Source organism: Mustela putorius, unplaced genomic scaffold (assembly GCF_011764305.1).
Source record: "Mustela putorius furo isolate JIRA1106 unplaced genomic scaffold, ASM1176430v1.1 tig00000129_pilon_pilon_pilon, whole genome shotgun sequence".
In the NCBI taxonomy this organism is placed as follows: Eukaryota; Metazoa; Chordata; class Mammalia; order Carnivora; family Mustelidae; genus Mustela; species Mustela putorius.
The window spans coordinates 49990472-50002650 of NW_025421290.1; the positions used below are offsets into that span (position 1 = coordinate 49990472).

The 12179-nt window shown below is 54.6% G+C and overlaps 1 protein-coding gene across 1 annotated transcript in view; it reads left to right on the top strand.

The window, feature by feature from the left end:
* Nucleotides 1-10724: 10724 nt before the first annotated feature.
* The window catches only part of DYNC1H1 (dynein cytoplasmic 1 heavy chain 1), a 68721-nt gene continuing 67266 nt past the window's right edge, over nucleotides 10725-12179 (top strand). Inside the window, exon 1 of the mRNA XM_045073851.1 lies at nucleotides 10725-11146. Within this exon, the coding sequence (XP_044929786.1) occupies nucleotides 10891-11146 (256 nt within the window). The 5' untranslated portion in view covers nucleotides 10725-10890. The remainder of the gene's footprint in view (nucleotides 11147-12179) is intronic.

The window sequence follows — 12179 nt, forward strand, 5'->3', positions numbered from 1 at the left end:
CGACTACTCCCAACTGGTCAAAAAAGAGGAGGGGCCAGTTGCTACTTTATTTATTTATTTTTTTAAGATTTTATTTATTCATTTGAGAGACAGAGGTCACAAACAGGCAGAGAGGCAGGCAGAGAGAGAGAGAGGAGAAAGCAGGCTCCCAGAGGAGCAGAGAGCCTGATGCGGGGCTCGATCCCAGGACCTTGGGATCATGACCTGAGCCGAAGGCAGAGGCTTTAACCCACTGAGCCACCCAGGTGCCCCCAGTTGCTACTTTAAAGACAACAACAAAACCAAAAAGCAAAATTCCCTGTAATCATGGCCATGTTTATTCAACACACAGCTCTGTGTTCTGGGATAGTGTTCTCCAAGTATCACCATAGATCTCTGGCCCCACAGGGGCTGGGCTTTGATGTTCCCCCAAGAAAGAGCCCCATAGCCAAGTGACTTGGGAAATGTACCTTCCCCTGCCTCCAAAGATTTGAAGGATGTTTCAGAGGCTCTGGAAAGCGTTGGTGGTATAGTGGTGAGCATAGCTGCCTTCCAGAGGCTCTGGAAAGTCCTGTCATGAAGAAACTGGTTAAGCTTTGTCTAGCCAACTGATTCCTGAACTTATTTGATCCCAGCCACCCATTTTCAATACAAGACCCATTGACAAGGGCCCCTGGCTTGTTGAGCCACTAGAGCAGGTGAGTCGATCTTAACGGTCATGAGTTCAAACCCCACGTTGGGCATGGAGCCTAAAAAAACAAAACAACAATGCAGCGTGCCTGGGTAGGTCAGTTGACCTTCAATCAGGTCATGATCCCAGGGTCCTGGGATTGAGCCCCGCATCGGGTTCCTTGCTCAAGCGGGGAGCCTGCTTTCCCCTCTCTGCCTGCCTCTCTGCGTACTTGTGATCTCTATCAAATAAATAAATAAAATCTTTAAAACCACAACAACGCTGACAGCCCAAGGCTGTGCACAGCTGCCTGTGCTATGCTGGGCAACAGGATTCTAAGCATGGGGTCTGGCTTTTTTTTGTCTTCACGCAGGTGAGGAACGGAAGTGCAGGGAGGTTCAGTGTCTTACTTGCCGGGTCCTCTACTTGCTTAACTAAAAAAATAAATACCAGGGCCCCTGACTGACTCAGTCAGTAGAGCATGTGACTCTTGATGTCAGGTCATGAGTTCAAACCCCACATCAAGTGTAGAGATTACCTAAAAATTAAATCTTAAAAAATCAGAGTGCTCAATATAGAGAAACACCAACTGATGTCAAACTTTAAAAGGGGGGGGGCATCTGGGTGGCTCGGCCAAGCGTCTGCCTTTGGCTTGTGTCATGATCCCCCAGTCCTGGGATGGAGGCCCCTGTCGGGCTCCTGCTCAGTGGGGAGCCTGCTTCTCCCCCTCCTGCTCCCCCTGCTTGTATGTGCTCTCTCTCACTCTCTGTCAAATAAACAAAATCTTTTAAAAACTAAATTAATTGGGGCACCTTGATGGCTCAGTGGGTTAAGCCTCTGCATTCGGCTGAGGCCATGATCTCGGGGTCCTGGAATCAAGCCCCCCATCGGGAGCCTGCTTCCCCCTCTCTCTTTCTGCCTGCCTCTCTGCCTACTTGTAATCTCTGTCTGTCAAGTAAATAAAATCTCTTAAAAATTAAAAAATAAGGATGCCTGGGTGGCTCAGTGCGTTAAAGCCTCTGCCTTCGGCTCAGGTCATGATCCCAGGGTCCTGGGATCGAGCCCTGCATCAGGCTCTCTGCTCAGCGGGGAGCCTGCTTCCTCCTCTCTCTGCCTGCCTCTCTGCCTACTTGTGATCTCTGTCTGTCAAATAAATAAAATCTTTTTTAAAAAATTAAAAAATAGGGTGCCTGGGTGGCTCAGTGGTTTAAGCCGCTGCCTTCGGCTCAGGTCATGATCCCAGAGTCCTGGGATCGAGTCCCACATCGGGTTCTCTGCTCAGCAGGGAGCCTGCTTCCTCCTCTCTCTCTCTGCCTGCCTCTCTGCCTACATGTAATCTCTCTGTCAAATAAATAAATAAATAATCTTTAAAAAAAAAAAAAAAATTAAAAAATAAATTTAAAATTAATTAATTAAATAAAAAACTTTAAAAATGGGCACCTGGGTGGTTCAGTTGGTTAAGCGACTGCCTTCGGCTCAGGTCATGATCCTGGAGTCCTGGGATCGAGTCCCGCATCAGACTCCCTGCTCAGCAGGGAGCCTACTTCTCCCACTGATCTCTCTCCTCTCATGCTCTCTCTCTCTCTCTCTCTCTCATAAATAAATAATCATTTAAAAAATTTAAAAAAAAAAAACTTTAAAAATGCTGACTGGGGGTGCCCAGGTGGCTCAGTGGGTTAAGCCGCCGCCTTCGGCTCAGGTCATGATCTCAGGGTCCTGGGATCGAGCCCCGCATCGGGCTCTCTGCTCAGCAGGGAGCCTGCTTCTCCTCTCTCTCTGCCTGCCTCTCTGCCTACTTGTGATCTCTCTCTGTCAAATAAATAAATAAAATCTTTTAAAAAACATGCTGACTCGCAGTGCCAGGAGATCCCAACATCTACTATGATAAAGAAAACTAATATTTTCTGATAAACCATTTTATTTTATGTCCTACCTCTTTGAGGCTGAAGAAGGGCTTTGTCTTGTCAGTAGAAACTTAGACATGTTCCCCTACCCCCATGGGGAAAGTGACTGTTGCACTGAAGTCAAACAAGGTCCTAACCTAGCAGGATGCTGTGTCCTGTGCTTTGCACCTCACCAGACCCAGGGCATTCTGCTGGAAATTTTGGATTGTCTCTGTAAAATGTTTACATTCTAGGAGGTTCTTTCTTCCAAGTAAACACTTGTATGCTTAAGCTGAGCAGGTTATTGGATGGACATGCGGTTGCTTCAGGCCAGCAGCAGGCTTCCCTCCTCAAGAAGGAAGGAGATTCAGCCTCTGTCCATCCTGCAGTCCTGGAATGAACGATCTTACGGTATTTTTTTTTAAGATTTTATTTATCTGAGAGGAGAGAGAGAGCAGAGAGCCTGATGTGGGGCTCAATCCTAGGACGGCGGGAGCCAAAGGCAGACACATAGACAACTGAGCCTTCCGGGCGCCCCAGGACTTATGGCATCAGATGAAATTGAATAAACGTTCACCATGGCCTCTTCAGTTTCTGGCCCAGCACTGCGCTGCCTGGCAGGGAGGGAAGACCAGCTAGGGCAGCAGGTAGCTGCAGAACCCCGGGTGGAAAGGAGCAGGGCCCAGAGCCTTCACGTTCAGGGAGCATCTGGGGCTGGGACCTGCAATTACCTGGACCAGCCACTAGGTGTCAGGACGCCTCCGGCTTGTGCTTGGTTCCAGCAGACTGAGAGCACCCCGTTTTTAGGGATCTCTGAACACACTTGGCCATCAGGGTTTGCACCAAGATCACCATTTACAGGTGGAAAATGGAAGCTCCGAGAGAAGGTGCTGGTCAACATTTGGAAGAGGGAGGCCTGGCGGCTCCCGCATCCCTGGTGCTACACTGGGGACTGGAAAAACAACAGAACGGGACCCATGCCCTTCTGGTGGGTAAAGGTCTCAAGGCACAGGCAGTATCTGAGTTTGAAGTCTCGCTCCACCTCTTGTTACCTGATACCTCAAGCAAGTATGTCTGTTCTGAACCTGCTACCTCTGCATCCTTGGACAGCAGTGGGAATAGCCACCCTCGTTTAATAAAGCTGTGAATGTAGCCATTCGGACAGGCCAGCTCCTCGCGGTGGTGCCACTGCCGCAGTCATCCAGGCATGGGTCTCCGGCCACAGACTCAGGGGCGGGCAAGCCCTCTGACTCCCGTCTTCGGTAACAGCCTCATTTCTGACCCAAACCCCGCTCCCTGGTTCCATAAGCACCAGTTCTGCAGTCCTGCCCCCTTCCTAAGTCAGGACTCCTGCAGGGAAAGGGCTCTTGGGGGAGCCTCCTGCCACGCACGGGTTATCTGTCCACACTGGTCATGGCAGCCCCTGGTCCCCGACTCCCAGACGCCTGAGGGCCTCTTTGCCCTGCCTGCCTGGGGTCCTTTCACCTCGGTGCCGCACCTCTCTAACAGGGTTTTGGGGACTGGAGGCAGCAAGACCAGAACCCCCTCACCTGCCTCTCCTCACCGTGGACCAGAGGAATCTCCCTACGGTCCAAGGTGCTTCATCGACCCTGCTTCTCCAGGACACCTTGCCCGCAAGGGAGACCTCAGTTCAGCCATCCCCTCTCCATTCCCCTTTGTTCTCCTAGGGGCTTGGGCTTTTGGGGGGAAAGTCCCAAAGACCCACAGGCACCTTCTGCTTCAGTCCCAAAGCAACGCCCGGGGCCCAGCCCTTCCTTGAATGCAGAGAAGGAAAAGCAAGATGCAGGGGGAGGGGGGATTTCAACATAGGCCGTCCCTGTTCTGCACGGTTCCAACAGGCACAAATTTTCAATACTACAGTCTAGTAAGGTTTACATCTGTCCCCCAACAGCACAGTTCAAGTGTCCATCACCCTGAGTAACTGCACCGGAGCGCAGACTGCGGTGATCTCCCCAGCCTGCAAGTCACAACTTAAATCACCACCGTGCATCGTCATCAGGGACCATCTGGCGCTTCTTTCAAAGTCCGTGGGTCCCGGTCACCACACACGCATTCCTCAGTCCCTGCACAGCCAGCAGCCGTCCATGCTGAATACACTTGCTGTTTTACAAAAGTGCGTCCGTGAAGCTGGGACTTGACCAGCAAAGGTGAGAGCAGCAAGGCCGGGAAGTGTTAATCCTGGAGGTCACACTCCGAGGCAGCCTCGGAAGCACCAGCTGGCCCCGGAGGAAAGCTCTGCGGTGGGGCATGGACTGGAGCAGCCAGAGGATTCTGGCATGGCCACGTCCAGAAGGTGGACGCCCAGAGGCTGCAATCCGCCCCTGTAACCACTTCCAAGTGGCTGGTTCCGTGGCATCAAGTGCATTCGCACTGTCGAACAAACACGGACTGCTCCACCAACTTGTGCTTTGGTGTGGTGCAGACACACACTGATCTCTGGTCAGTCCAATTTTAGCCTCTGTGCCGCTTTCCAGCAAAGAAACAAGCACCATCACTCTCAATGTTTTCTCATATTTTAAGATAGAGTGTACAACATAAATATTAGTCTATTTTTTAAAAATATTTTATTTACTTATTTGAGAGCACACAGGCCAAGGGAGGGGCAGAGGGAGAGGGGAGCATGAGGCTCCCTACTGCACAGGGAGCCCCACATGGGGCTTGATCCCAGGAAGCTGGGATCATGACCTGAGCCGAAGGCAGACACTTAATGACCGAGCCACCCAGGTGTCCTAGTTTTACAATTTTTATTTGCCTATGTATGTATAACCAGTAAGGAAATTTTTAATGTCTGGGAGATCATAGGACAATCACACTTGTCTGACGGATATTTTTTCTCTCTCCATGTGTCCATTTAAAAACTACTTTTATTGAGATAAAATTCACATAACATAAAATTCACTACTTTGACCATTTCAGAGTGCATGATTTAGTGGTTTCTAGTGTATTCGCAATGCCCTGCAACTATCAAGATTGCTTGGCACAGGGGCGCCTGGGGGGCTCAGCTGGCGGAGTTCCCGCTCTTGCTTTCAGCTCAGGTCTTGATCTTGCAGTTGTGGGATCGAGCCCCACGTTGGTTCCCTGCTTCCGATTCTTTCTTCCTCTCCCCTGCCCTCCGCCCTTCCCCTTCTCTCCCTGACTCGAGTGCACCCTATCTAAAATAATAGATAAATCTTTTTTAAAAACTGTGTATTTGTGTCTCCTCTTCTCAAAGTCTCGAGGAAATGAAGGGATGCATTACAGCTGCCGTTTCAGTCATGAACGGAGATCAACAGCCAAGACCTGAGTTAGACTGTGGGTTGACATGTGGGTGTGAGACGCTGGGCAATCAGTGCACGTTGGTAACATTACAGAAATAAGCCGTGACAGTTTCATTACAATTACGCTTTCATGCGTCTATAACTTAGTTGCCGAGTAATTTTTTTTTTTTTAGTTCTGTTCTTTTAGAATCACCTTGTAATTTACCTAGAGAGAACAAAAGGATTCTGTTTACTTACTCACGCCCCAAAGATTTATTCTACACACATAGCAAGCAAGATACAGTTCCAAGCACAGACACACTAAGGTTTGCCGTTACCAAGAGAAAGTCCTTGATCTCATGGGCTCACATTCTAGTTGGGGGCACAGACCATGAGTGAGAAGCTCTGATATGTATTTTGCAGAGAAGCATGTTCCAAAGACAATAAAACGATAGATAAAGGGGAGAATGGTGGTGAAGCTGGTCGAGGTCCCCTCTGGATGGTCACACTTGAGCAGAGGGCTGATGAAGAGAACGAGTGAGCCCTTGAGGACTCTGGAGGGAAAACATCCTAGAACAAGGGATAAAGGGGTCAGTTCATGAAAAGGATACAGTAATGCCATATGTTTATCATGTCATCACGGAGCTTCAAATTCATGAAGCAAAAACAGAAGGAAGCGCAAGGACCGAGACAAACGCACACTTGGAATCTGACTTGCCAACACCTCTCTCAAGAATTCATAAAACAGGGGTGCCTGGGTGGCTCAGTCCTTAAGCATCTGTCTTCCTCTGGGGTCACGATCTCAGGTCCTGGGATCTAGTCCTGCATCAGGCTCCCTGCTCAGTGGGGAGCCTGCTTCTCCCTCTGCCTGCCTCTCCCTTTTACTCTGTCTCTCTCTTTGTCTCTGCTTGCTGTTCTCCCTGCTTGTGCTGTCTGTCAAATGAATAAATAAAATCTTTTAAAAAGGAAAAAAAATTAAAAAGAATGCATAGAACTAGTAGAAAATAGAGAAGACCTGAACCACACTTGCAACCAGCTTGGCCTAATTGGTATTTCCTAGAACACTCCACCCAACAGCAGCAGAATGTGGTCCCTAAGGTTGGGAGATAGCAGTGTATATATGTGTGTTGAATGACATGGGGCCGGGGGAGGTCACCTGGGGAGCGTGGTAAGAACGCGAAAGCCGTCTGAAGACTGTGCATTGAGCCACTCCAACCTTTAGGGTTAGGAAAGGGGAGGGTCCAGCAAAGGAAGTGGAGGGGGGCACGGTTTGAGGAGGGCCAGGTGAAGGAAACATTTAAAGACATTAGGGCCCAGCTGTGTCAAAGCTGCCCAGCAGTCCAGCAAGATGAGAACTGAGGACTGATCACTGCAGAGGCCCTCAGTGACCGGACAGGAGCACTTACCCGGGGCTGTGGGGGTGTGCCGGAGCATTATGCGTCAGATAGGGGGAGTGGCTGTCCCCACGCACACTCATTTTCACGACACTTTGCTGGAAAAGGCAGAAAAGAGGTGGAGAGGTGCGGATAGGCAACATGGCAGGGTTTCCTTTCCTTTTCAAGAAGGGATACCTTCCAGTAGGTTGGCCCCAGGTTGGGAAGGATCCAGGAGGAAGAAGGAGAATTGGGAGCCAAGGGAGAATTCACAGGTGATGTCCATGAGAAAAGATGGGTCCAGTGTACGACGCAGGGAGCTGTGGCCTTGGTGGGGACACAGGTTGTTCTCAGGGGACAGAAGGGGCGGGGTACCTCCAGAGAGGAGCGCCCAAGGCAGCCTCAGGAGCCTCCGAGGGCCTGTGGGCAGGAGTGACCGGTAATGGTCTGTGCTTAGACACGAACTTCTCTAAGCCTCCCCAGGGGTGGTGGAATGCAGGCCGGGCCACAGGCTGCGGTCATTCCCATGACTCGCTCTGTGGCCATGGGCAAGGGCGCGGTGACCTTGGGAACGTGAACCGGGTGGCGCCCCAGGGACCGGCGCACAGCGGGCTGGGGAGGGGCCTCCCAGCGCTCGAGGTCCGGGGGCGCGCGCACGTCCTCCCCCGTGTCGCTAGGGGGCGCCAAGAGACCGTCCTGCCGGGTCGGGGCGCTGCCCCTCCGCCCCCAGGCCGCGCCCAGGGTGGCTTCCGGCCTCCAGGATCCCCACCCGGCTCCAGCCTCGCCCAGAGCCCCCAGGGACCGAAGCCGGGCGGGCAGGGGGTGGGTCCCCTGGGTCCCCTCCCCCGTGAGCCGAGGGCAAGTGCAGTCCCGCCGGCAGCAGAGCGCGCCTGGCTTAAAGCCGCTGGAAGGTCACAGTCCAGAATGTGCCCTGTGGACCGGCGGCCGCGGCACACGGTTCCCCGGCGTCGGTGCCGCAGCCGTTAACCAAGCACCCGCGTTGGACTGGGCCCTGCTGCGTTCCTCAAGGAATGAGCCGTAGGAACGAGTGAGCGAGTGAGTGAACGGACGGGCAAGCCCATATACCAAGTACGGTGTGTGGGGGAAGAGGAGGGGAGATCCAGGAGCAGAGCCGGAAGGTGCAGGCCCAGTTGGACTCCTGCCCAGGGGCTCGACCCCAGGCCTGGGAGACTGAGAGGCAGGGCAGGGATGGCACTGAGCCCCCAGCTCGGACATGAAGAGCCCCCACTGCGGCCACCTTAAAGAGAAGCGTGGGGAATGGACGCGATCTCTTCTGTGTTGACGGTTCACTGAGTTCTGATAAAATACAAGCTGTCTAGCAGCCACTATCATCCCCCATCAACCTGGAACAAATGCTTTCCAACACGCACCACCCCCCATCCCATGCTGCCCACGGCGGAAGCTGCTCCGACTGTGGACAAGGGGAAGCTGAGATGCCTGAACAAGCAGTGGGAGAGGCCTGGTTTGGGTAAAGGGGGCCCCCTGCCCCACTCAGGGGCAGCAGCGTGGAGGACATGGACCGGGGGCCAGAGTCCTGCTCCAGCAGGCCAAAGGGGCATCTAACAAGAGATCTCGCCTTGCAGCCCTGGGGGAAGTCCAGCCAGCCAGGGGGGTTTAGAGTGCTTAGCACCTGGGTACAGTGAACAGTCAATCAACGTTGCTGTGTTGAACACAGCAAACATCTTTATAAGATGGAAATGCAGGCACCATGGGCCAACGTATGGATCCCTGTAGACTGTTCAGAGTTTTCCGATTTCCATTCTCTTAGAAATAACACTTTTAATTTTGAGCCTGTCATACAGAGCTGCAAAACCAAAGCCTGCCACTCAGCGGCTGTGGCTGAGGTCCAGGTTGCAGAGTCTCAGATGCCCAGGTAGCCGCCTCTCCTGGGGTCTCCTGAACGGTGCTGACTCATGGTGCAGACCGTGGGCTGTCTCTCTCGGTCTGCCAGGTCACTGTGGGCTTCTGGGTCTCAAATGGTGTGTGGTCAATGCAGAGCTCACTAGCCTGCACCTTAAAGATTTCCCTCTTCGTCCCTGTCCCTAAGCCAAAGGACACAAAGCTGGGAGATGCCCAGCAGAGTGCTTGGCATTGAGTGAGCATCCGGTGTCAGCTCCTGGTAGGGCCGTTATTGTTCATGGCCATTATGATCACTGCACAAACTCATTGCAGTTGCTTTACGTTTTTTCTCAGGGAAGCTCATTTAGATCTGTTTGGGCATATCACACAAAGGTGGACTGACGGAGGGCCGGAGGACGGGGTATTAACCTGCCTCCTCCTCCATGAGCTCCTTAAAGACAAGAATCATCTGATTGTTTTCTGTGTTCCAGCACACCCCCTGCCCCCAGGGCTTGGCATTGGGTAATTGAGCAAGGAGAAGCATATTGTATGTTTCCAAGTTTTCCAAAGATGATTTGGGGGAATCGAATCATCCCATCACCATCCTACCAATCAGGACTCAGCTCTGTGACTGTGCACTCTGTTACAAAAATAATGTCTTTGGCTTCCATTCCTCCACCCAATTTAAGAAGCAAGTTATGAGTTTGAATTTTCAAAGGCCAATTAATGCTCCTTAAAAGAAACTGTCATCACTAAACCAAGAATGTGGGCAGCCTGGACTCTCACCCTTATGTCTTCTCAGGCTAAGGGAGGAGATCCAGGTGGATGGGAGGTGTGGGGAGCTTTAGCTGGCAGGCATCTCCGCCCCTGCCTTGTGCCGCCCCAGAGGCGGAAGCCCATGGAATGACAGGGCCAGCCCTCGCTGCTAGGAGAGCATCACTGTTCTAGAAAGATGCTCACACCGAGCTCTCCCCCTAGGTCATCACAGCATCCCAGGGGGAATTATCTCATCATCAGCAGCCAGCATCTACATCTTGGCTTTACCCCACCGTTCAGGTGGGTGTCATCTCCTGGCTGTACCTGACACCGCCTCTGCAGTCAGAGATCCAGCCCCAACCTTCAGGCCCCCCTGTCTTTGTAAAGTCTAGTTCCTCCGCTGGGACTGTCCCCTTCCCCATCACCCTCTTTCCAAACTAGCAACGCGGCCAGCCCCCTCATGTCCTGTCCCTCTGAAAAACGTCCTCACTCTTCACGCGTAGATCTAATCACACATAAGTCACCACTATGTTTTAGCACTCAACACATTGCAGTCGTTCGTCCAACGCAATAATACAGGCTAAAGGCTGAAAGCAATGTCGGTCACACGCCAACTGCTCCAAAAACACGTTAGCTCTCGTCACGAACGCCGTTCATTCAATATTCACGGAGCGTCTCGGGCTCTGTGTCGCAGCTGTAGTCCCCGACCACCCTACGCCGCCCACGCGCCAAGTCAAGATCCCACCTTTAGGCTTTGCGCTGCGGGCGAAACGCGGGACCCGCCCAGCGCCGGGACTACAGGTCCCAGAAGGCTGCGCGGCGGCGTCGCCGGGGGCCCGCACGCGCGCATGCGCAACGTCGTGACGCCGCGGCGGCGAGCGGGCGCTAGTGGCTGAGGCGGCGGGCCGCGGGCGGGGCGGGCCGCGGGCGGGGCGGGCCGGCGGGCGGCGGCCTTTAGGGCGGAGCCGGCGCCCGCTCCCCTCAGTCGGCCGCGGTTAGCGGACGGTCGACTTTGGGCGCCCGTTTCTCTTCGTTCGTCCGCTCGGCGCTCGCTCTCGTGCGGAGCCGCGGCCGCCTGCCCAGCGCTCCCTGCGGGTCCCGAGCGCGGCGCCATGTCGGAGCCGGGCGGCGGCGGCGGCGAGGACGGCTCGGCCGGCCTGGAGGTGTCGGCCGTCCAGAACGTGGCCGACGTGTCGGTCCTGCAGAAGCACCTGCGCAAGCTGGTGCCGCTGCTGCTGGAGGATGGCGGCGAGGCGCCGGCTGCGCTCGAGGCGGCGCTGGAGGAGAAGAGCGCGCTGGAGCAGATGCGCAAGTTCCTGTCGGACCCCCAGGTCCACACGGTCCTGGTGGAGCGCTCCACGCTCAAAGGTGCGGGGCCGGGGCCGGGGCCGGGGGAACGGGACGCCGGACGCCGGACGCCGGGACGCCGGGACGGGAGCGGCCTCCGCGCTGCGGGCGCCCTGCGGGGTGGGTCCCCGCGGCCGCCGGGCGAGGCCGGCGCCACACCCCCTGCCAGGCGGGAGTCCCGGGGGTGCCCCCTTCCGGGTCGCGGGGAACGGACAGCGGGTGCCCCCGTCTTGCCGTCACGCAACACAATGGGATCGCTTTGTCTGCTCGGGCCTCAAGATGGCCGAGTTGGGTGGAGACAGCGTCTCCCGGGCTGAGCGCGGGCGGAGGCCGCATCCCGGCCTCCAATGTCACATGAGCTTTTCGGTTTCGATTTGGGGCCGGGCCGGGCCGTCCTCGCGAGGGATGGGTCAGGGGCAGACCCGCGGAGCCGTGCGCGGCCTGGGTGTGGGGGTCGGAGCTGACGGGGGCCCTGGCCGGCTCCCGAGCGTCCTGGCACTGCCCTGTGCGGACCCGGATGGGAGGCCCGGGGAGGGACAGACAGGGCCGACCAGGGCCGCGAGCAGAGCATCCCCGTTCCGGGGGGATGTGCGCTCCCAGGTCGGCCTCTAGGTCCTCACGGCGTCCTTGCCGTCTGGGTGTATCTCTCTCCGTCGGTCGCAGACAGGCTCGGCGGAGAGGGCTCGCCCAAAGTCAGCAGCTCATTGCGCTCCCTGGACTGGAATCAGCGTGTCCGTGTCCAGTACACTGCGGGGTTTCGCTAACCATACCTTTGTGTTTGTGTAATGCCTAGATGATCCTAATAGTGACCCTGTGATGTTTGAATTTCGTTTATGGAGTTTTTATTGTTTTATCATTACTATTACTATTAAGATTTTATTTTTCTGTCAGAGCGGGCACAAGCAGGGGGAGCAGCCGGCAGGAGGAGAAGCAGATTCCCCGCTGAGGAGGGACCCCAATGCGGAGCTCGGTCCCAGGACCCTGGGATCATGACCTGAACAGAGGACAGACACTTAGCCGACTGAGCCACCCAGGCACCCCTAGCTGACAGATA